General features: G+C 38.0%; 1 protein-coding gene across 1 annotated transcript in view; it reads right to left on the bottom strand.

Moving 5' to 3' along the window:
* SEMA5A (semaphorin 5A) overlaps positions 1-26,218 on the bottom strand; it is a 320,602-nt gene that overhangs the window by 51,357 nt on the left and 243,027 nt on the right. Inside the window, exons 15-16 of the mRNA XM_061995060.1 lie at positions 25,936-26,079; positions 17,848-17,995 (exon numbers count right to left, since the gene is read on the bottom strand). Of these exons, the coding sequence (XP_061851044.1) occupies positions 17,848-17,995; positions 25,936-26,079 (292 nt within the window). The remainder of the gene's footprint in view (positions 1-17,847; positions 17,996-25,935; positions 26,080-26,218) is intronic.

The raw sequence follows: 26,218 nt of genomic DNA, 5'->3' as shown, positions 1-26,218 counted from the left end.
GCTAGAATACTAGAATTGGCATTGCAGTGCTTGAGTTTGCAATTTCATAATTTCTTTAAATGTAAAAAGAAATTAAAAAAAGAAAGATTCTTTGCTGTTATTGTGAGGAAGACTTTACCATTAGTAAAAAAAAAAGTTAAACTTATTTATGAGCAATACCTTGAATTCAGACATGAGATTAAATGAGAAAATTTGAAACAAAAAGTCCAGATGCTGCTGGCCAAAAAAAGATCTTCACATTCTACACATTTATATGTCTTTGGTCAAAATATACATGGATAAATAAGTAAATCTAAAAATTTCCTGAAAGCATCTCCAATGCAGGAAAGAATATGTGTACTGGAAGAGGGGGGGCAAGAGGGAAAAGTTAAGCTTGAGTATGAAAACTCAAGTACATTAATGATATAAAGAACCCAACCTGGTAACAATATTAGGTAGTTTTCTGCTTGATGTCTGTTCTCTACAGATATAATTCTAGTAGTGAGTACCAGTGGCAAAGAAAATTGTTAAGAAATATAGGGAGACTCAGAATACAGAATGAAGAAATGCAAAGCATTCTTTTCAACTTATAGGTGAAAAATAACTATGATGCATTTTTCTATTTATGGTTCTGGAAAGACTTTAAAGACAATTTTTGCTTTACAAATGAAAGTCTTCAGCCCAATACTAAAAAAAGGTCTTCAGTCTCTAGAAAATAAGGAACAAAGGTGGAGTAGAAAGACTGGAAGGTGGCCTTTGGAAGAACCAATAGTAAGGTGTAACGACTATTATCCTGACCTCTTGAGAGCTTTTTCTCTGTAATGAAACTGTCCTCCATATCTAAGCTGTCTTTGTTAACACGTGGTATCAGCTGAGACCTATGAATGTCCTGGCCTCCACAGTTGTGATTATACTGTAATTATACTCATGTAATATGGAAGATGCAGATAGGACCATAAAATAGAAGTCTCTTTAGAATGGAGACCTAGGACAATAACAAAGAGAATTACTTAAAAGGCCTAAAATTTGTTTCTGAGTATTTGGATACTTTCATAAAGGTCTGGGAATTGTTTTATGGCAGAGATTGATTTACTGTGATGATAATTAGGTGGTGAACTATGAGGCTACAGGATATGCTAGTACAGGTGAAACTGCATGCAGCATACACTGTCACTTGCTTTTCCCCCACCAATACCTATTTTCCAGATATATCTGTAATTTTGAAGCCATTTAAAACATTATTTGCAATTTTTAAAAATGTGTTGAATTCTTTCCTCTATATCTGGAATAGTTTTATATTAATTGTAGTGCTTTCAATCCTTGAATGTGCATTGTTCTGTCCTAGACACATTTTAAGGTTAAGAAAATGGGGAAACCTTAATTCAGAAAGTCCAGTAGATGCTCTTCCAGTACAACAGGCATTACTTATTGCCCTTTGGCTCCTGATCTGAAAATAACAAGCTATTTAAGATAAACTTTCATGTTTTCTAATGCTGTCTTTTGTCTAATCTGCCTTGTAACCTGGATCAATGCCAATGTAACGACTTAAAATCCCGTTATGAAATGTTTTCAATTATAGTTGAGACCATACAGGACTTACAGTGACTGAGATGCAAATTTTATTGGCAGTAATTCATAGAAGTTATTCATGCTTTGCTGCTTTTGATGAATGAAACAATCTCAAGCTCATGCAATGACTGGTAACATCCAAAAGATGAATGAGAACAGTACTTCAGCTGAAACAGGTAAAATTGTTCTTTCTCTAAATCACCTCTCCACAAAAAAATGGCTTTCAGGGAACCTAGATAAATGTGCATTCTCCAAAGAAGAGTTCAACTCCAGCATCGATTATAGTGATCTGATCATGTAAAAGCTAAAAAAATGCTTTAAAACATTTTGCAATCAGTTTCATAGCCTTCTCCTTCAGTATCCTTTACCTCAAGCAGCCACCCAGAGAAACTTGATTAAGCTCCCCAGAACACAGGTGTCTGTTTTTGACTCCCAATGTGGCTGTGCTCTTGATTCAACTATCATGTGTGTCCTGAGCATACATACATTTAAAATTATTTATTTAAAACCCCAAACACAACACAGTTATATATATGAATACATACGTTCTGTAATTTCAACATTAACTCAGACTTAAGACTACACTGTTAAGAGTATTTGTGAAGTTTTAGAGGTGGCCTTTAAAGGCCTAACTGCTTTTTTGATTTAAAAACCCAAAAGTCTTCTGACATAGTATAAACTATACAGACTTAAGCCTTCAAGAGTTTTCTATCACAGTGTAACTGTAGTATTTCCTCATTTACCTCTCAAAACTCACCTCCAGAAAAGCCAAGAAAACAATACTGTTTGTACTGTACATTTAAAAATATAGAGACATATGGTTTGTTAACTTTAATTCATGGAATCAAATAAGCTTGCATTCATTTAGGAAAACTCCTTCTTTATGAACTTGTATAATCTCTCACCACTTAAAAAAAACCCCAAACCACAGAGTGCTTAACATTTTTTCCAAGGAACATGTAGGGAAGGAAGCAATTGGAACATCTTTGTATTAAAAATCATCTGTGAAGCATCAAAGTTACACTTGTTGGCATCTGTGCTCCAGCTGTGGCATTCAGAGCTTTTTATTTTTTAATCACATTCCTTATTCCAATGAGTAAATACTTGATTTTGTGCATCCACACAGTTGGAAAGTAAATTCATCAGGAACTGTTCATATTCCCACAGCCTTTAATAGTGTTTCACTAAAGGAACGTGGCAACTTTAAAGCTTTGCAGGACATCTATTTTACTGGATCTTGGCAAGCGACAATTTTACAGTATTAAGCTAGATTTGAAAAAATATTTTGGTTATACTGATCAAACTGTGTAGAGAGAAAAAGATTAACTGCTTAAAAGATTGGAAATGAAAGAGAGAAATAAATGGTCAGTTTTCACAAGGGAAGGTGTCCGACTGTCTGTGCTGGGACCTGTGTGGCTAAATGTATTCAACAGCATGGGAAGTACTGTAGAAAGTAAAATGTTGTCTACTTTCAGGAAAACACTGAAGGAGAAAAGAGCAAGGGTAAGCATACAGTTAAGCAAGTGCACACTGTATTAGGTTGGTACTGCATGCAGTATATTGGTCTAAGAACTAATCTAATCGATAATTTTCTCTCAACTCAAAGGTACCTACCTTATCAAAGGTAAAAGATTAATACTCCATTTTAATCTCTATTTGTCTATTTTGACAAAGCCCTTCTGTGATTTTAGCAAAGATGAGTACCTTTTTTTTTAATCTTGCATTCTCATGATGTAAATTTTCCTTTCTTCTCCACATTTACCCTTACCTATCTCTCACAACAGAGGAAATTCTCCTCTTTCTATGACGTTTAAGGCAACATGTTAGTTTTTCTTGACATTTTGAGACTATCATGGGAACTCAGATTTGACTTTACAGTTAGGTCATCTCATTGTTATACTTCTTCAGTTTTACTTAGAAAACCAACCAGTCCAATCATTCTGAAACCAATCATTCGGAAAGCACCAATCATTTTGAGAAGTGAAAACATTTCCCTAATTGGAGACAGAAAATAAGACTGCATTATTTACATTTTTTCCAAAATTACATTTATATGGCCTCCAATAAGGTTCTCACATTATGTATAACGTACTTCATAAAAAATTGCTGATGCTACATTTTATTTCATGTCGAATATTCCTTTTAGTCCTCCATTTCAGAAGAAGACTGTGTACTGATATTCTTTTTCTAAGTACTTTCAAACCTCTTTAACAAAATATTCATGCTGCCAATTTATCTCACAGAAATGCTTCAAAATGTGAAAGGGTATTCCGGATCAGCTTTTCAATAAGGGATAGGACATGTAACTTTTTTTAATAAGGAACTTAGTGAATTTGCAAAGGGGGTTATAAGCTCCTGTGTGAAAGTATGTACTGTTTTGTGAGCAACTGCCTGAAAAATTTCAAAGTCCTGACTGAATCTCTTTTCATGCTTTATATAGAGTAAATATACTTTATTTCAGATTAAAGCAGGATTATAGGTCTTGGTTTTCTAGGTAGAGTAACAGGCAGATACATTCTCTGGACTTCTGCTGTCTGATGTCATTCAAGGCTGTGATAAGGATCAACTAAGTCGGGTAAAGCCAAGATATGTGGGCCTATTGAGTAACTTATGTCTTTCACATAGCTTATGTTAACTGTGATAGGGACAGTATAAACTCAGCTGTGAGAAATTAAACTTTTGCTAGTAAGACAGTAGTATGACATCAGGACATCAAATTGACAGACACTATCTCACAATCACTGACATGTAAATGACCTTTTTATAAAGAATCCTGGAATCTGCCACTACCTTCACAAATAGCTTTCATGTAGTAAAAAAGGAGGTTGTTTGTCAGTAAAGAGCAATTTCACAGAAGAGTCTAGTGTTGAGCACTGTGTAGATGTTGGCTACATAACAGTCTCATATCTGACCTGGTGCCTGGAGTCTGAATAATTGGCAAAGTAGCTGCAGTGCTGTGAAATCTAGGGAGAGATTTAAATTTTCTTTTCCTCTGTAATCCACAAAGAAAATTAGACGTTCAATGTCTGTCTCTGACACAGCCTGCTTCTCCTTAATACCTGCACCACCTCTTAGCTGGAATGTTTGAGGAAGAAACTTCTGTCCACCCACACAGCAAGATGAACTGCACAAAGAGCTGTCAATGACGTTGTGCCGAAGTAGGGACCGTGAAGGTGTTTAGGATTTCCTACTACTGTCTTATTCTGCAGGAATGTTCACAATTTGAAGATTAATATGTCAAGCTGTAACTTGCAAGTTTTCTTATGCATTGTAGAGGGAATCAACAGGGCTTCATCAGTTTGGTGACCTCGGCAATTCCTAATTTCAAATATGAGTAAATTGCTAGTAGAGGTAGCATGTCAACTGTACTCCTTTTCCACTTTTCTTTCTAGAGAGTGATTCAAAGCCAAAAGAGATCAAAGTGAGTCTATCCTTTCTCTGAATCAGCTGAAAAATAAAAGTATAGTCTACAGCTGCCTTTTCTCCATCTAAAGCCTCCCTGACAAAGCAAAGCAAGGACAAATCACTGTGCATGCTGGTAAATGAGCTCAGTGTTTGCATGACTTTGACATGAAGAATCCAATCCCATCTTCTGGATTTTTCAGGCCTTAATATTTTTATTTCAGAATGCTGTAATAGACTGAGTAACAACATCCTGAAGATACAAAATGTTATAAGTGAACACATTTAAAATGCATGTTTGCCTTTTTAAGGCTTCTGAACATGGTTTTTTGAGACAATGTCAGAGGCTTGGTATAACTTAATGCCTTTTATTTGATGACTGTAGCATTAGTGCAGAAGTCTTCAAAGCTAACATTGAATTTGGAAGGGACAAGGGAATCAACTCAGGAGGAAAACACAGGTAGTTTTAATAACTTAAAAAACATTAAAAAAAATGGATGATGCTTCGACCTGCTATAACCTGGGAATGAATAGGGTTGTCTGACACTATTTTCAACTAAAACCAAAATCCTACCACAGTGTAATAAATTAAAAATTACTTATAATGCTCTGAGACTAAGTGAAAAAGAAAAGCTGACAGACAAATATCACTAATTTGGATGGAGTTCCATTTAATTGCACTTGAATGGCTCAGGACTATTGCCAATTAGCACACCTAACAAATCAATCTCTCACTGCAACAGCTGCTGCAGCAGTGCAGCTATAACGACAACAGTGCATATTACTTATTCAAACTTCATCCATCCCTCAAGTTACTGATGTAGAACTGAAATAAAACTCTACTTAGTGTTAACCATGAGGTCTACATGTGAGCACACTTTTTAGTATAAAATGTGTAAATTCAATTACTATGTTTGCACTGTAGCATTTTAACTACAGGTGGCTAAACCTAAATGGACCAAATAAATCAGAGGGATAATTTGTTGTAATCTAATTCAACACTCACAAAGAGGAACATTGGAAGTGCTATTCTAGATCAGACATGCTGTCCCTGCTTATTGTCAAAGGACAGCACAGAAGTGGAATGTCTGAAGAATAGCTCTCAATCTGATTGCTAATATTCAGAACAAGATTTAAAACTTCAAAATGTGATTTATTATGCTACCTAAAGTTGTCTGCTATAAATCTAGTTCATGCCAATATCCTGCACAAATTTACTTTCATGGGGGTTTTTTGATTTTTAAGATTAAAGCCTCAAAAATTTCTCACAACAAGTTACATCATTTAACAATGCCCTAGATGGAAATGAAATCCCTTAATTTGCTTCATGTTTCCTGAAAATTCAGTATATTGCAATACAGAGTGCACAGAAATCCCAGTGTTTTCTCATTAAACCTATCATTAATTTATATATTAGTCCTTCACACACTAGAACCCTGCCTATTCTGATTATCAGAATCCCAATTCTTTGTCTCTATTTTGGACAGTTTCCAGGGATCAGATTACTTTCACCACCTGCCATATCCTTTAAGAACAGTAAGAGTGGCTACAGAACAATTTTATGCAACAACTATCATGTTTCTGAGATAACTTTCAATGTCATATTTCATGCGCCCTTTTTTGTTGTAATTGCACAATGAGTTAAGGTTGAAATTGAACTGCCTACAGTAAAATTAAGGTTTTTACATACTTTAAAGACATATCTTTGTAACAGAAGAGACTTTGAAAATTTATAGATGAAATCGTAATGATCTTCCATAACTTCAGTCATTGATCCAATGGTGTCAAGATAAATTTGATTCAAAATAAGCTCAGCTTTGAAGACAACAGCGGTGGAGAAATCATGTTATTTACAATATGTGAAACTTATTAGCTTCAGCTCAGACTGTTTAGAGGCATCCCTTACAAGATTAGTTTATCCGAATCCCTAGACTACACTTTTTTGTCTCTACCAGAAATACCTTGTTGAAACATCCTAAATCCTAAAATGGAATCTGTATTTCTCACTGTTGCACTTTTCTGGCTTATAGCTCTTATTACATACAACTCAAGTACCAATATCATTCTCCTGTTTTGTTCCTCATTGTGCTTCAAGGTGAGAGCAGGAGATTCTGTTAATTTTATGTGCAGTTCACAACTTTGCAATTATGATACAACTAATTTCTATTACAACTTCAGATCACCAGTAAATGTAGTCCAAATTTGTCTGCCAAAGTTACTCAAAACACAAATAAGTAAGACTTGTCTAAAGTAATTCCGTCTAATCTCCTAATAATCTGACATTTCCCTTTGCAGGACAACCCACAAGTATGTCAGCTTTATTAATCTTTTCAACTCCTATGCCTTCTTGCTAGGTATCACTTTAATGATGCCCTTTTTTGTAACACTGTATCACAAATTTAACACCATATACTTTGAAGCTGCTTCATTTTTATTGTCAGAAACTCGTGTTATTTCTTGAAGAACAATGTGAGAAAGATATGAAGTGGTCTATAACGTTAATGTCTTAAGGGACTGCAACTCCCCATTTATGTCTGAATTATTTACCCTGAAGTTGTTCAGCCGTTTGAAAACCAGAGGCCAGGAAAAATAGGCCATCCCTATATTAATTTTTTTCTTTTCCTTGAGTTCAGATATGAGGATTGCTACCTTTTTTTTTTTCCTTTCTAAAACCAAAACAACCAAACAAAAAACGATATTAGTCTTTCTAATGTTCCAGGACAGAGGTTACTTTGTTTTGCCTTCTTCCTTCCAAATCAGTGGTCTGTATAAGCCTATTACATCTACCATTTATAAATTGGTCCATTTCTATATTGTAGTAATTACTAGAACCAACTGTCATATTTTGAGTACTGGCCAAGCGCTTTCAGGAGTTAAGGATTATTTTGCATATTCAAAACTGCCTACATAGTTTTTATCTTATTACTTACCTGCTTTTTGGCACCTAAGACTGCAGTTGAGGACAAGACTCTTACTTGGCTGAGCCAGGTCTCTGAGACAATATAAAAAATACTAGATGGGCTACTACACGGCTGCCTGGTGTATCCTACTCCCATGATTGCTAGATGGAGGGTAGGAAGAAACTTCCTCCCAGAAAAGATTGGTAGAAACTCTGGGTAATACAGCTGTTATTCCTTTTTTTGACTTAAATTCCTCCAAAACAACATTCAATTGCCACAAAATTACCTATTCTCTGAGTCTGCTGAAATATCTTGTTTTTTTTTTTTACAGTTCTCCCTGTTTATGTCAGTTCTGATTTCATGGAAATGCTGCTTATGTATCAAACTAAGATATGCTACACATACTAAATAAGTAGATCCATAAGCACTGGAACTAATGAAGCTTGATTTGCAAAATGTTTATATTTCAAGTCTTTTAAATTCTTCTCTCATTTCCCTTCCCATATCCTTCCAGTAGGACTCAGCAATACGACTGAAAAAAATTAAAAGGCATGCAGTGGCTAGTCACAAGCTACACGTGTGCTAACATGTACACTCACTGACTAGCACCTGATATGACTTGGACCAAACAAGGGACTCAGCTGTCTCTCAAGGTGGGACTTAATTTAGATTTTTGTCCTCTATTGGGCCATGGTTTTTCATGCATCTTATTGCAATACATGTTGTTGTCTAAGACCACCCTCCAATCAAGCACAGCTGTAATCAGGGAGTGGGTTCCTTACTTATGGGCAGAAGAGTAAGAATACTTGACAGACTACAATACATTCCTTTAAGACTTATTACTAAATACAGCTAAGCTAAAACCATACAACCTATTTTTTGCTTTGATTTTTACTGTTCAATAGAGACTTATGGGTTACTTTCCTGAGGTAACTGCATGTTCTAACTGCATGTTCTGGGAAGGAACAACCCCATCAGTATAGGCTGGGGGTCAAACTGCTGAAGAGCAGCTCTGCAGAGAGAGACCTGGGAGTCCTGATTGATAATAAGCTAAATATGAGCCAGCAATGTGCTGGCCAAGAAGGCCAATGGCATCCTGGGATGCATCAAGAAGAGTGTGGCCAGCAGGTCAAGGGAGGTTCTTCTCCCTCTCTACTCTGCCCTGGTGAGACCTCATCTGGAGTACTGTGTCCAGTTCTGGGCTCCTCAGCTCAAGAGAGACAGTGAAGTGCTGGAGAGAGTCCAGCACAGGACCACCAAGATGATCAGGGGTATGGAACATCTTTCATATGAGGAAAGGCTGCAAGAACTGGGGCTGTTTAGTCTGGAGAAGAGGAGACTGAGGGGTGATCTTATTAACATTTACAAATATCTAAAGGGTGAGTGTCAGGAGGTTGGGACATCCCTTTTTTTCTATAGTAAATAGTAGATAGTAACAGGACAAGCGGTAATGGGATAAAGCTGGAACACAACAAGTTCCCCTTAAACATAAGAAAAAACTATTTTACAGTGAGGGTGACGGAGCAGTGGCACAGGCTGCCCAGAGGGGTTGTGGAGTCTCCTTCCTTGGAGGTCTTAAAGACCCGTCTGGACATGTTCCTATGCGACCTGATCTAGGTGACCCTGCTTCTGCAGGGGGATTGGACTAGATGATCTCTAAAGGTCCTTTCCAACCCCTACTATTCTATGATTCTAGGCTCACAACAATGAAAAAATCTCTGGCTGGATGAGTCCCTAGGAAATATTCTCCAGCTCCACTATCATTCACTAATCTATTCTAAAATTAATGTAGTGCAAAACCTCAGCACCCAATATCCTTTTTTCCTAAATAAGCTTTCTGCTCTTTCACTCACATTCAAAAACCAGCTGACTTAAAGGGAAATAGAAGTTCACATCTTGTAATGTTGAGCCCTTGAACCAACACTGTGCCTGCTGGGCACAGAATGAAGGTTTCAGATACAGAAATGATCACATCTCAGACACAGCCTTATATAGCCAGGAACAAGACATTATATCTACCTCTACATACCTCTACAGTATGGGAGCTGCTGAAAACTGCAACAAGTAGCAATATCTGTACGCCCTGGTTTCAGCTGGGATAGAATGATTTTTCTCTGTAATAGCTGCTACAGGTGTCTGCTCTGGATTTATGCTAAAAAATATGTTGATGACACAGGGATGTTCTAGTTCTTGCCTACTAGTGCTTGCAGTGTCAAGGCCTTTTCTGCCTCTTACTCTGCCCTGACAGGGAACACGCTAGGGGTGCACAAGAAGCTGAAAGGGAGCATCACCAGGACAGCTGATTTGAACTAGCCAAATGACTCTTCCATACCATAGAACATCATGCCCAGTATTTAAACTGGGAGATGGCTGGGAGGAGTGGATTGCTGCTGGGGCATTGGTCAGTGAGCAACTGCACTGTACAGCACTTGTCTTTTCTTGAGTTTTGTTTCTCTCTCTTTTTGATATATTCTTTTTCACTGCAATAATTACTACTATTACAATTTATTATTATTGTTATTATATTGTTTTATTTATTACCTTGCTTTTATCTCAATCTGTGAGTTCCATATGCCTTTTCTGATTCTCCTTTTCATCCTAAGACAGGAGGAGGTGGGGAGGTATGAGCAAGTGGCTCTGTGGTACTCAGTTGCTGGCTGTGGCTAAACCATGACTCTGTAACAGGACACACTGGTGAGCTTGGTGTTTTAGGAAACTGTGTGGCAAGTTCTGGATATAGACAACCAGGTCACCTATCTCTGATCAGTATGACTCCCTAAGTGAATTAAGACACTTGGTCATCATTTGAGGCAAATATTAGCTGTTCCGTACATTCAAAGCCCTGAGAAAGCTTGTACACAATCGCAATAAAATTTCTTTCCTATGTGGTTTTGTTTTTTCTAAATAAGAGTTAGACTTCTGAACCAAACATTTCACATTATCTGTATTACAGGTACGCATATGTCCAAGGCAAAGCTCTTGAATGTGAGAATACTCACTTTGGAGAACCCTTCTAGCTAGATGTGAAAGAGACTTCAACTAGCATTTTTCCACAAAAGAAGTTACTGTATGTGACTTGGAAGTCTGTGACAGAGCTTGCTATAGGAATCTCAGAACAGGACTGCAGTCAGTTTCAATAGTCACAGGTTGAACTGAATTGCTTGAAGTGGAGTAGGGACAGATTTCAAGCAGATAAAGATGTATTTCTCAGCTTTAAATTACTTTTAAAACTATGTGCCTTTCAATAAATGGATGCTTCACACTGCTCTGTTTTAAACAAGAAAGCTAACAGCTTTCAGTTTAGCCTCTTATTCAAAACTAAGTCAAACAGCAAAATGATTACTGGATGTGTAGCTAAAGAGTAACTTAAGTACATGACATGTGGACATATATGCACATCAGTCAACCTGTTGGTTTCTTATTTACCTTGACCACGCTTGCCAAGTTGATAATTCACTGACAAAGTTGAGCATCACATGTGCCATTAACCAATATGTGTTAGCATTTTCTGAAAATATTTATTCTGATTTTGAATTTTTCTGGTCTACCTTCATTACTTAATTGGCACTGCTTATAATTGCAATAGCATATGCAGCATTAAAAGAAGTCAGGCTCTACTTTGTTAAACATAGAAAAGTCAGCTAATATTCAACAGAGCTTGCATTATTGTCAGGAAAAAAGTAATAGAAAAGAAGGCAATTGTTATATTAAAAGTACAATTTTTTGTATATCATGCTTGCCAGAATATGTTTTCTGGTTTTGCAATAGATCACAGAATCACAGAATAATGATGCATTGTTTTATTTTTCTTTACCTCAAAGAAGTAAAATGGAAACTTAAAAAAGAACCATAACAAAGCAGAATAACAATCTTCTTTTCTGGTCCCTTTTATCTAGACTAGGCATTTGGAGTTTGTTTTGTGAGATGGCAAGTATTTTAAAGGCAGACTCTGTTCTCTCTGATGGACAAACTGCTTTTGAAAACCTTCAATCTTCAAACTCCCTTAAAAAACTTAATGAAAGAAAACATTCCCATTGTTTCCTTTTCCAAGACCTTTTTTTTTTTAATCTGTGTCATAACAGACACTTTAGAATATAGATAGTTTTTCTTCCTGAAGTTTTGTGTTTGGCACACATCTGGAATGTTCAAACAATAATAAAGGATGAATATGGCATTATTGCTAACTATTTCAAATTTTAAAAATCCTCCTTTTTTTTACTCCACAGCAAAACCTAACATGCTTTGTTTGACATATGTTTTGATGTACAGTTTACCAGTCTCTAATTACAATACCTAAAATTAATCCATATATTAGCATGAATGAAGCAAGAACACAGAGAAATACACATAAAGTATTTCACCCAACTTAAGCTTGAAAACAGATTTCTTATTCTAGAAATAACTCTTTAAAAAAGTTATTTTTTATTAGTGGTCTGGGGCAAATTCAACTGAGAATATGCTTCTCAGGGGAAAAGAAGCATTTTCTGAAGCAAATGTACAACTTATCTCAGTACACTGTAAAATCTGAAGATATTTGTCCTCTGAGACGCATTAGCACAGTCCAGAGAATTCTGCAGTTCTCTAGTGCATGTGTCACCTGAATACATAAAAGCAATACCTGTTTTGTGATCCACTTAAGCTTTCTACTACCAGATTTTAGCTGGTCTTAAATTTGGCTGTGATGGTCCTATCTCTTATTGGACAATTTCAAGCATTCTTTACTAACTCTGATTAACATAAAGACTTTGAAAGGTCCTTGTGGCTCCAGATTTTTATTTCAAGCTTCATCTTTCTGATCTTTAGGAGTCTCTGTGGTCTAATTGTCCTATATCATAACAATTTACGGTTTTCTATGTTCAGGTTAAATGATTCCACTACTAAGATTCTGGCCACTTGTTTTCCTATATTGAATGCAATTCAGCATCTTTAAAATATCTTAATATTTTTCTTTCTTTCTAATATTTACATGCATCAAAAGATTTACTATAATCATTATTATTTTATAAGATGCTAACTTTGTAATCATTGCAGACAACTCTTCACTGAGTCCTGATAAAAAATACTCCAGTGTCTTGGTTGATTTCTGCTATAAGACAGATAAAGCCAAGGAACCAACTGATAAGAAACATGCAAAAAGCAGAACACAGACAATAGCTGCCTGCTGTGACATTGCAGACTAAGAGCAATGCAATCAAACTAAAAGGAAGTAAAAATGCTCAGTAAAAATTATGTGGTATAAATCACATAATCGACAGATAGATAAGAGGTCGATACAGATAAGAGCCATGAATATGGTAAAAGCTGCAAAATAAGAACAGCTAAATATATTAGGATTGGCTATAATGCAGTATCACAGCCTGACTGTAGGTTGGAGAGAAGATTCTCTTACAACATCAGATCTGGTGCACTAATACTGGTGGGAAACAAGTTGTAAGATTTCCTGTCTTAGGTCTTATAAAAACATTTGGTTTTGTTTTTCTCCCCCAACCCCCCACTGAAAAACAGTTCTGAAAAAAAAAAGAATCGGCATAGTTGAAAGAGGTCCTGAGACAGCATTTAATCAGCCCTACACCTCTGATGCATCAAAAATTTGTTCTTATTTCAAGAAGAAATGAAGTCCAACGTCATTATTACCTTGTTAAATAATACATTCTCCAATCCTCTGTCTACATATTTTTCCTTCCCACTTTTTATGAACACAAGTCTTGACTTTCCAAACCACAGACTCTGAACAGCTGAGAAGGCAACTCATTGCATTCAAGCGTTGTGAAAGTTTTCCAGAGTCCATCCTCACTGAAGGTAAATAAGGAACTTAGAGAGTCTCCTTTTAGATTAAAGTTATTATCTAAGGTTAAAAGAGAGAAATGGGCATTTTAAGCCCTTGAGTCTATTTTCTGCTATGCCTTTAATTCACTTGGTAAAAGTTTGTCTCATAACATCTTGTACCCCAAATCAGATATCCAGTATACATGGTAAATTCCTACCACTTTCATTGCATTTTGTCCCAAGATTATTTAGGTTTCCAAGTGCTCTGAGAAACACAGAATAAAAGGTTTCAAAAACAATTCTAAATCAATAAGCATCTTTCACCACCTAAGTTTACTATCACTACAACAAGTAGAGATGGGAAATTAGTAGTAATAAGGCACAATAATTTTTTCTTTACTCACTATGGTGAAAATATGTTTCTAATTGCTCTGAAGGATACATACCCACAACAATGAAAATAAAAATTCAGTTGAAGAAAATTAACCTCCGATGAAGAAATAAATTTTGATATTCCTGCTCCTCATTCATTAAGATTGTATTGATATAAATATTTAATCCATTCAATAATTACAAGGCGGCCTAAAAACATTTCAGATTGCTCTTTCCTACATTAATGGAACAAACTTTTAGGAGAAATAAAAGACTCTTTTTCCCAGACATGCTTATTGATAAGGCTGCAAAACTTCTGACTCAAGACAGGAAACTTCCAAGTCCAAATTCACTGAAAATTAAATAGAACACAGACTTAGACAGTCCTTTGTCTTGCAAGAACATCAGGGTTTCTAGAGGATTTCTACCTTAAGTTAGTTTCCATTGATGCCTAAGTATTAGCAAGGGAACTACATGCTTGAAAGGTAAGAGCTTTTTTGAAACCATCAACACAATAATTTTCCAATAAATTAAAACCCAAATAATTTGTGTAGCTGAACTGGTAACTGTTCTGTGACACAGCAGAGACAACATGCCAAAAACTTGTAATGAATTCCAAAACCCAGTAATATTGGACTCAAATCAGTATAATTAAGAAATGTTTAAACTAAATGTCCCTCATGGACCTTCCCAAGAAAATCAGAGCTACATATTTTTCATTTCAGACCATGAGAAGATTCTGTGCAAAACAAAATACCGCTTTCTTTCAGAAATGTTAGTATGGGATAAACAGGGATGACTGAGAAATCCTTCAGATTGTGCTGTTTTCTGTGCTAGTCAGAATTTAACAATAAACCTAGGATTTAACAACAGATGTAGGCCTTATATCTGCTTTTTTAGTGCACCATCAGGGGGAGACAAACAAATTTTGGAAAATGTGGTATAATGCTATCTTATTAGGTTAATTCTTAAAGTTCAACTGAAGAACAAGAAAAAACCTTTTGGATGTTTTCAATCTACTGGGAATGCAATTCTACCACCAGGATAGAACAAATGCTGGGAAAAAGCACAAAACCTTAACATTTAAAAAAGGAAGAAATAATCCTCTCTTTAGTTTTGAATTACTGACAGTCTCACAAATAAATCACAGATGATGACAAACCTCAGGATTAAACTTACTCTCTGAAATGAAGGCATGTCAAAATTTAAGATGCGGATTAAAGAAAAGATAAAGTATTTTTCTCATACTTCTTTAATACTCTGTAACAAAAATGAGTACATGCTTCTCATTGTCCAACATTAGGTCTGGCCATTAAGCACAACATGGCTAAAATCAAAGTCTCACTTTTCCTTTGAGCTGTGCTCATTCTTATTCACTGGGGAGATCAACACCACTGTTTATCATTTATCAGTAGAATCTTCTTTCTGCAGTTTTGGTCACTTCAAATCTACACTCAGATTATGCTTTCTTCACAATACTCCCCCTTCAATGAAAATTGACCACTAGAATTCAAATTATGAAAGAGCATCCCAAGGTTCATCTTCTGATATTCACCTACACTTGATAAGACTTTTATTTCAGCTTCTTGGTGTCCTGCAATAATACTTCTTTCTCTGTCTTTGACGGTTACCCGTTCAGGAATATTCACATTGAGCTTATCTTCCCAGTGTACTATAATGAATGTGTCACCCTGCTCTCTATATGCCTCTGCTACATTTCTCTCCTTCATTCACATACCATGCATCATCTCACTTTTAAGAAGGCAATGTTCCGTTTTGATGATGATCAAAACGGATGGTTTCCACCACAGGAAATCACACAACCACAGAATGGTAGGAGATGGAAGAGATGTATAGAGACCATCTAGTCCGACCCCACTGCAGAAGCAGGTCCACCTAGATCAGGTCACACAGGAACATGTCCAGGTGGCTCTTGCAAACCTCCATAGAAGGAGACTCCACACCCTTCCTGGGCAGCCTGTGCCAGGGCTCCCTCAACCTCACAGTAAAACAGTTTTTCCTTATGTTTAAATAGAACATTTGTGTTCCAGCTTTTTTCCATTACCCCCTATCCTGTCACTGGATATAACAGAAAAAAAGTGATGCCCCAACCTCCTGACATCCACCATTTATAGACTTACAAATATTAATGAGATACCCCTCGCAGTCTCCTCTCCTCCAGACTTAACAGCTCCATTTCCCGTAGCCTTTCCTCATAAGGAAGATGTTCCAGTCCCCTGGTTATCTTAGTGGCCCTCTGCTGGACTCTCTCCAGAAGTTCCCTGTCTCTCTTGAGCTGGGGAACCCAGAACTGGACACAGGACTCCAGATGAGGCCTCATCAGGGCAGAGGAGAGGGGGAGCAGAACCTTCCTTCACCTGCTGGCCACACTCTTCTTGATGCATCCCAGAATGCCACTGGCCTTCTTGGCCACCAAGGCACATCACTGGTTCATGTTTAGTTTGCTGTCCACCAGAACTCTGCAGAGCTTCCTTCTCTGCAGAGCTGCTCTCCAGCCAGTCAATCCCCAGCCTGTACTGGTGCATGGGGTTGTTCCTCCCCAGATGTAGGACTCTGCACTTGCCATTGTTGAACCTCATGAGGTTCCTCTCTGCCCAACTCTCAGGCCGGTTGAGATCCCAGTGAATGGCAGCACAGCCTTCTGGGGAATCAGCCAGTCCTCCCAGCTTGCTGAGGGTACATTCTGTCCCCTCATCCAGGTTGTTGATGAAGACGTTGAACAAGACTGGCCCCAGAATGTATCCCTGTGGAACTCCACCGGCCACAGGCCTCCAACTCAATTTCGTGCCATTGATCACCACCCTCTGGGCTCTGTCGTTCAGCCAGCTCTCGATCCACCTCACTGTCCAGTTGTCCAAGCCACGCTGCCTGAGCTTTCTGATGAGGATGTTATGGGAGACAGTGTCAAAAGCCTTACTGAAGTCAAGGTAGATGACATCCACTGCTCTCCCCTTATCCTATATTTGTTCAGATACTAAAAAATCCCCTATATGTTTTCCCTTATGTTTATCTTCATAAATTTAGTATCCATAAACCACTTCTATCCATTCAAAATCATCCCCCTGTAGCTTCAAAGTTACAAAGCAAAGCTGCTGCCATCTAAGACCGCTGTCACTATTCAAGTTTAGTTCAGCACTTCCCAGTGGTTCTATGAATTCACTTATTGGCTGCTCATAATCTTATCTTTTCCTTACTATGCCGGACTTGATATGTTGGAGTCCTGAGCTCATAGCTTGAATTCCTATGTATTCTGGTGATAATATGTACTACAGTGAAAAATACTATACATTCACCACACATCCATACCTGTACCTCAGGAAGCTCATAATTCATAGAATCATAGAATCACAGAACCTCAAGAGTTGAAAGGGACCTAGAAGTCCCATCTAGTCCAACCCCCTGCCACAGCAGGATCACCTAGAGTAGGTCACACAGGAACTTGTCCAGGTGGGTTTTGAATGTCCCCAGAGAAGGAGACTTCACAATCCATCTGGGCAGCCTGTGCCAGTGCCCTGTCACCCTCACAGTGAAGAAATTCTTCCTTGTATTTCTTTGGAACCTCTTATGTTCCAGCTTATACTTATTGCCCCTTGACCTATCATTGGACATCATTGACAAGAGCCCGGCTCCATCCTCCTGACATATTCCCAATGATACTCTGAAAAGGCCTGAATTGTATATATCTATGTGTGAATTTCAGTGCACACAAGTAACACAGAAACAAACAGACTCTGGTGACTCAGAGCATACAGACACATACATGTGCCCTATGGACATAGAGATATCCATGGTATGTGGTCATCAGTATTTGCTGAACAGGAAGCTGAGAATTGCTTACCACACTGCAGCCAGGACAGTCGGGACCATTTTCACATGTCCTACGCCGTGCCTGGATCCCTCCTCCGCACTGAGCAGTGCAGCGCTCCCATGGACCCCAGCCTGTCCAAAACACATGAGGGGGGCACAACAAATGCTCATTGCAGTACCTGTGAGAAGAGGTAAATAAGGAGGCAAAGCATCTGTTTAGTACCAAGACAAGACCTCACCCAAAAGTCCCTCATTTGCATTATTCACATAGATGTTTGATGTTTATACAGGGAAGGTTTTTACACAAAGGGCCCTTCTTTATTCATAAAGCACTCAACTAACAGCTGTCACACTGCATTGAGTGTTTAAACATTTGAGAGTTTTTTTAAGCTGTAATTGTGTGGGTGAAGCATTTGTTTGCTTTATTCTGTGCCTTTATACAATCCATGCTATACAACCATGCTATTGCATTGCAAGCACGTAAGCGAAGTTGACAACTACTTTATTTAAAACAGTTGTGTCTATACATCTAGGGGCAAAGTTGAGTCAACCAAATGGAAGGCAACCATTTATGCAGGCAGTCTTTTATCAGTTTCCAGCTAAGCATTGATTACAATCCATCTCTCTCCTCTTCAGAGATCTAAACTTACTTTTTGCTTTCAACAGTGTCTCCACTTTTATAGGCAAAATAAAAGCGAAAGCATTGATTCTAGGCATAGAACTATAGTGTTTTCATAATGTTATTACTTTATCTTTTAAAAGATGTTTCTAGCTATTACAATATTTGACAGATTTCCCAGTAGGTTGCAAAGACTAGGTTCTTGAGGGAAGTATGAACATTTTGATACTGAGCTGTCATTATTTTAACAAAACATTCAGATATGTGGGAGGATCACTGGCATGGGTTTGTGTGGAGCTGCTTCTGGTAATGGGGAAGGAGCAGTAAAGATGGCTCCTGTAAGAAATTGCTCAAAACTTTCCCCAGCTTTGAGTCAGACCCACTTCTGGGGCTGAACCACTTGGGCACTTCCACAATCACTTTTTAAGAAGAAGAAGCTGGAAGAGGAGACTTCTTCCTGTTCTTTCTTGCTGTTCTTCTTTTCTGGCTGGTGGTGGTGGAAGGAGTTGAAGGAGAGAGAAGCAACCATGCAGATCCTAAAGTCAGCGAGGGATGAGAGGAGAAAGTGTGTTGGAACAGAGGCTCCCCTGCATCCTATAGAGTGGTGAAGCTGAGATTTGCTGGCAGTTCATAGAGGACCCTATGCCTGGCATGGTGACTTTGCCTGGAGAACACCGTGAATTAACGCAAGGGCAGCATTGCAACAGAAAGTGCCCAGAATGCTGCTGGCTGCAGAGGATTCCCACACTGGAGGAGTTTGTGAGCAGAAGCCATAGCTGTTTTGAAGAACTCATGCCAGAGAAGTTTGTTAAGGACTGTGTCCCCAGGGAGGGACCCTGTATTGGAGCAGGGGAAGAATGCAAGGAGTCATCCTCCTCTGAGAAGATAGAAATGTCAGAGCTCATCTGTGAGAGACTGACCACATTCCCCATTTCCTACCCGCCTGAGCCATTGAGGGGGGAGGAGGTAGAGATATCAGGAGCAGTGAGCTGGGCCCAGGAAGAAAGGAGGGATGGGGGAGGGAGATCTTAAAAGTGTTGGTTGTAATTTTCTCATCATCCTGTTCTGGTTTTACTTTTTGCTCTGTCTTGTTTCTAGTAGGTAGTAGAATAAACTTTCCTTACTTTCCTTTCTCAGTTGAGTAGCGGAGTCTGTTTTGCCCCGAACTGTAATTGGCAGTGAGCCCTCCCTGCCCTTATCTCAATCCACAACATACTTAGATATCTTTTTTTACCTGCCGTCTCCCTAGGGCCTCCACCATCCTAAGAAGGGTGGGAGTGGCTGGGGGGCAATGTAATGGTGCTTCATTGCTGGCTGGGCAAAACCATGACAGTCACTATTTTTAGTGAGTTTAAAAAATTTTTTATAGAAACCTAAGATTCCCAATTTTTTGAGCATGCCATCCAATAATGCTAGCTATAGCATATGCTGTTTAGTAACGACCCTCTACACAGGTCCAAAGGATTTGAGCCACCAGCAAATGTGACTGGAGTCTTAAAGAGATCAAGCTGTTATTTTAGATAAAACAAAGCCACAGCACATATCCAGAAAACAGATGAGCTTCTAATCAATCTTATAGACATGGCCAGGTAGATCTTGTTTCAACTATTGACTTTTCTATACAGACAAATCATTCTGTTACAATATTTCCTTATTTCTTACACCAGCCATCCAAAGACCACTGTATTCTTGTCCATCTGACAAGTTTCCATCACTTTGCCTTCTCTTGCAATGAAAATTAACTGAAATACTTCAGTAACCAATTTTCTACAAAAAGAGAAATCATAGTATAAACTGTCATTTGCAACAAGAATAACCAGAAACACATTTGTTTTCAGAAAGCCCCGAGATCTTCAAGCTTTTAATCTTCATTATTAAGCAATTTGCACATTCAGAATTCCTTTGATTATAAAATGCTATTTGTGTATGTTATATCCAACAGCAAGTTTATCACAAATGCTGGAGCCTATGATTCAGAATTTTTCCATAAGGTCTGACAATCTCCATCAAATTTAAAAGCTTGAGAGTGAGCTAAACAGGAAAGTGCCATTTAGTTTTCTGTTTCTGTATAGTTAAGGAAAGTATTAACAGTTTATATTGATCTCATCTGCTGTTTATCAGTAAACTGAGGAAAAAAACCCAAATCTTCAATACTCATGAATCTGATAACCTGGAATTCATCATTGTGTGACTGGGTAAATGTTTTTCAATGGTAGCTTATACATAAACTACTTTTTTTTTTTTTCCTCTTGCATGTTCAATATTTGCAATTCACATTATGCTATCACAGAAAATGCACAGGAATGTTCTGTGTATAGATATTCTTCTTCCAAAACCCTAGCAGCTGGGGTTTCTTTGTCACATGCAGACATTTATATGAATGTTTGTGATGCTTTGTGATCATTTTTTGAGAATATGTACCCAGTACAATATAGATGTAATGTCACTATTTATTTAGTCAAATAAGTATATATATTTTCCATGACTTCTTCATGGAAATGTGTTAATTTAACTGGGAACACACATATAGTAAGTCTGACGTAAAGTTGGCAATTACTGTTATTCAGCCACACAAGAAGTAAAATTAAGGGTGGGACTCATCTTGCCTTAAAAGATAAGCATGTATGTTAGCTGTCTGTAAATGAAGTAGTCATCTACATTTGAGTAATGGTAAGAAAAAAATGTCCACAACAGTAGTGAGTGCCAGTTTTTCCTTTTTTTCCAGGAAAATAAACAATATTTAGAAAAAAAAAAAAAACAAACAATACAGCATTCAAATAGAATCTTATTTTCATTTCAGCCAGCCAGCCTCTGAAAACACCAGGTATGTTTTTACAGCTAGAGACATTCCTGCAATTGATCTTTGAGAGCTGTGTAATAGCACAAGGCTTTGAGTCAAGTTTCATTATCTCTTTTTGGATGCATTTCAAGTCACTCAGTAACTCTCCCTTTTGCTCTTCTTCCCCTCTTAATTTTGTTCTCAGGACCCACAGGGCCAACATTTTACAGTACTTTAACAAATATGCAATACAAGAAACTCGAATCTGTGAAAGCACTGACCTCTCCCTTAATGTAATCACAATGAGGTCAAAAGGGAGAATAGCCTAAAGAAGTGGGTTTTGCACAGTGACTCTTTCCATTTCCCCTTGCAATTCCAGTACAATTGCAATTACTGTTTGATCCTATGAAAATCTAAAACTTTAGTAAAAAATCAATTTATTTCAGTGTTTCCATATAGCACTGAGTACCACAGGCCAACTGTGTGACAGATACAAATTTTTGCCTTTTTATTTCACAGAGATGCTATTAATTTCAACACCTAATTTCTTAATTTTGAACTATATTATGCTAGCATGTACTTAAGGAAAACAAACTATTCTTCATCCCTGTTTGTCCATTCCTATGTAATACACTCTTATGTAGTGGGTACTTGTGATTACTAGCTGGTGACTGACTGGGAAGCATAGACTACTGAAGTTGATGGGAATGCTGGACTCCATTAATTGAAGGGAGACACAAGATGCATGTGCATGCCTTGCTGGATTGAGATTGCTGAATCAACACAAATCCCCACCCAGGAGATTGTGCAAAATAGCAAGGGCAGGAGTATGTGCTCCAACAGGCTTCTGTGGAAGAAGGACAAAGGAAAGCAAGGAGGATGGGAGCAGAAGGAGGATGCTTCCCAGAAGACAAGACAGCAACCGGAGCGCAAGCAAGCCCAAAGCCTCGTGGTGTTTTATCTGCTCTGGTGAAGGGTAGCCAGGTTTGTTAGCACTGCTCAGAAACAAGCAGGGCTACATAGAGCAGGCACTTGACTCCCAGCAGCTCTTCCTTCTCATGAAAACAGGCCCAAAAGCTCCAAATATGTGCTGAAGACTGTGTACAAAAACAAGGTGACAATATGTGCTGCTTCTAATCTTCCTACACATCTAAAAACTTCCAGGGCCTTTGAATGTTTATTTCTCATCTGCAGCCGATCTATTTGCCTTGGTTTTTTTTTCTTTTTTTTTCCTATTTAGGAGAAGATAGCTGCACTCAGTTATCCAAGTTATTTATAAAAGCAAGGGATTCTCATTCTGTCCCTTATTTCTGCACAGTTTGGCGGAAAACCAGTGGACTTAATGAGACCATATCCACAGCACCTTCCACAGAAAGGAGAAGGCAAACTTTTTCACTCAATGAAAAAGTCAAGACAGGATACTATAGACTCTATAAACTCTATAAATACTCAGAGTTTTCCAGAAGCTTTGGTGAATATTTCTCGTACTGCAAAAAGCAGAATTTTTCAGCCCCTAATGAATTCATCAGGATATCTTCCATCTGGAGTCTTAACTACATCATTGTTTTATCTGATAAGCACATTTTGTTAAAATCCTTTTTTTTTACACTCTCTCCACCGTCTAACTAGATGCACATCAGCTACACTTTTGTCCTGTTTCTAGAAAGTGAATTTGCTTTGTAATATGAGTCTTTGCTGCTATCTTTCAACTGTTTTCCAACCACCTCCACCCCTTTAGCATAAGAGCATGCAACAACTTAACCTATCTGCAACACTTTAAATTGGTAAATATTGGCACTGAGCTCAAGGAAATGACCATCAAGCACAGAACTGCCTGACACATTAGCTATGATAGAATCATGGCTTTCATGAGGTAAAACAAACATGACCTAGACAAACATTTAGGTCTTAGCACATGAAAAAATGCTCTCAAACTGAATATGCATTCATATTTGCAGCTGGATTTACCTCAGCTATATGCTGCCTTACCTGTGTTTGCTTTCTATAGCTATGCACTGAACTTCTACTGATATCACTGTTTGTTGAAAAGTTCTTTCAAAGTTTGGCACATGTTGGCTGTGGACACTGAATCCCATATTTATGCCACTGTGAAAATGTTGCGAATATGCACTTTTTATGAAGACAATGTGTAAATCAACTAATTCTAATTTTTACTAAGACTACACGTATATTCATTTTTTTCATTGCCCTCAGAGCTCAAAACTCTCTATAAGCTATCAGAGCCCTGAGGACACTCACAAAGCCCTAATGGCCCCAACCAGCCTCAAGTGTGATCTCAAATTCAACCCATGAGCTCAGGAGCTCTATTTAAGCTCTGCCAGGGACCTTCAACCCTGCCTAAGCTATGTTGTTTGAAGAAGTACTGGACCTTGTCACTGGCCCACCATGGAGCTCCTTGGTCTAGACCTCAATGTGTGGACTGGCTTCTGGCCTTGGCTCTGTTGCTATAGACCTGACTGATGACCACTGAATGTGATCCTAACCCTGGCCTATGTCTTGGCTTACCAGCTGGACCTCAGACTTCCCTCATCACTGTATCACCTATGATCTAGACTCCTGGTTGGATCAGGACAGTCTCCAGGCTTGCCATGCTCCCCTGCTGGGGGTGGTGGGATGAGCCCTGGCTGGCAAGTTTCCCAGCACTCTGTGCTTCTTACAGCTCTGAAAATATATATCCAAATACTTGGCCTGACACTGACAAAAATTCTGGCAAACAACTAATGCCCCATTCCTCTAGCTGCTTTTCAAATGATATGAAAAAACTTCCTAACACACCTTCTGGAAATAAGTTTTAAAATAACCTTAAAAATTACAACTTTAAAACTATCAGCACACATTATGGATAACTTAAACAAAATTAGAGGCAGAAAGGTGAGTTCTGAGCCAGCTAGTGAGTGAGAGGAAGATGCAGGGTCAGTTAGAGTGGAGGGTGTTTCAAAGACATAGTAAACAGTGACAGAGGAACTAAGAGACAAAAAGGCATTCTGTAGTAAACTCACAGGCACATACATCCCAGACGGCTGCTGAACTGGACAAAGAGGGAAAGGACAAGTAACTTGCAGGCTACAAAAGCAAGGCAACATAAGCCTACTGTTCCTTCAAAACTGTTACATACCAAAATTGAATCCTTCTAGGTTGCTATTATAAATTATTGAAGGTATCACTTTCCATTTTGTAACTGTTTTTTTAGTGCACTGGACATTTTCTCCTGTAAGTATGGCAGTGCTTTTCACATTTTTTCTGTATTTCACTAACAAGAACAATGACTACTAACATTCATAGTCCATCACCAAAAAGTCTACCCAAACTAAACTTTTCCTCTATATTGTCTTATTGTATCCTGCCCTGGACCGACCTCTCAGTTCAATAAAATCATTAACTGTTATCCATGCTAGGACACATCTATACAATGGCAGATATGAACTACATTTGGTGGTGATGGCCTTTTGGTTGGATAACTTCTGTTCAGAAAGCAATTCACAAAATAATAAAATTATCTCCTCTGCGATGGAATGATAAATACAGCTCTGAAACAGCAAGAAGTGTTCAGATGTTCTGTGATACTGATCCTTTACATTTACAGTTAGAAAGACTACAGCTCTTATCATACAAACATGTGATGCAAAGTCCCTTCAATGGAATCTCTTCATCTGAAGAAATACCAGAGTTGGTGTTTAATCAAATACCTCACTGAAACTCGTAAAGGTTACTGAATCCTGCTGTTATTCAACAGCAATATAGGGTACTAAATCCTCCATAATGAAACACTGAAGTAAGCTACAAGTACAAACTGAGAGGAAATGTATCCACATATATATCTTGAAGCAGATGACTACAGTACTCCAAGTTCTTACACCAACACCAGTCTTCTGCTATCTAGCTTTTTGGTATGCTTCAGAAAACAATCTAATACATCTAGAGTTGCAGTTTATCTGAATATATCCTAGTTTGATTTACAAATATACTTAATTTTGTTAAAATTCCTAACACAAAAATTAGAAATTAGAGATATTAGCTAGGGAGCATGTAAAATGCAATCAGATGTCTGAACTAGTGACATTCTGAGCTAGTGACAAAATATTTATCCCAGTACCAAAGCAGTAGATTGTGAAATAAAAATCTGAATTGATTTGTTCAGAGATTAATATATATATAAACAATTAACAAAACCCCATAAAACCTTACTAAAAGATAGTTGAGTTCAAGTGTACTATATTTACTGAACATAAAACAAAGCCCTTGAAACTTCCTTTCATGTCATATAGATGCTTAAGTCTTTTAAGATAGAAAAAAACCGAAATCAAAGCATCAGTAATACAGTGCTGTGACCTTACTATATTTTGCTCTGAATTCCAGGTGTGGAGACTGGGCGAGTTACAATTCAAAAACACTGCAATCAATTTTCAAGGAGAATCTGTTTTCAGGGTCTCAAGGGACAGCAGCACATTGCTTCAACACAATTCAGTGGAACTACCAGGAGCTCTCAGCTGTCCCAAAAGTGATGCAGCTAGGTGAAAGATGAAAGAACTGCTGCAGACCCACGACTTTGCTAATAGGAATACTGCTACTGTGGAGCAGTGGAGTTAAAGAGAGAGTGAAAAGAAAGAGAAGAAAAAACAAGGCAGTTAAAGGAGAAACTGTTCTATGGCATTTGCTAAGCAGAAGAAATCAAAACAGATAGTAGAAAAAAGATAGTTCACCTCTCCTCACGATTCTGTCCGACACAGACACGTCCTCCATGTCGAGGGGTAGGATTGCTGCAGGAACGCTGACGAACTTGAAAGCCTATTCCACAAGTAGTACTACAAGGTGACCAAGAAGTCCACGGTGTCCAGCCTCCATTTCTGGTAGAATAAAAAGCTCAGGCTCTGTCATCTGTTATACATAGCGAATGGCTGATTAGGTGTGACTGATAGCAGAACCTGGCCTATTAATACTTCTGTAGAAGTCATTAACACTGCATTGTGTTTCATTTCCTAAAGA

The sequence above is a fragment of the Colius striatus genome, chromosome 4 (genome assembly GCF_028858725.1).
Source record: "Colius striatus isolate bColStr4 chromosome 4, bColStr4.1.hap1, whole genome shotgun sequence".
NCBI lineage: Eukaryota > Metazoa > Chordata > Aves > Coliiformes > Coliidae > Colius > Colius striatus.
The sequence above is the reverse complement of the archived record's forward strand: the minus strand, read 5'-3'. Positions and strand labels throughout refer to the sequence as shown.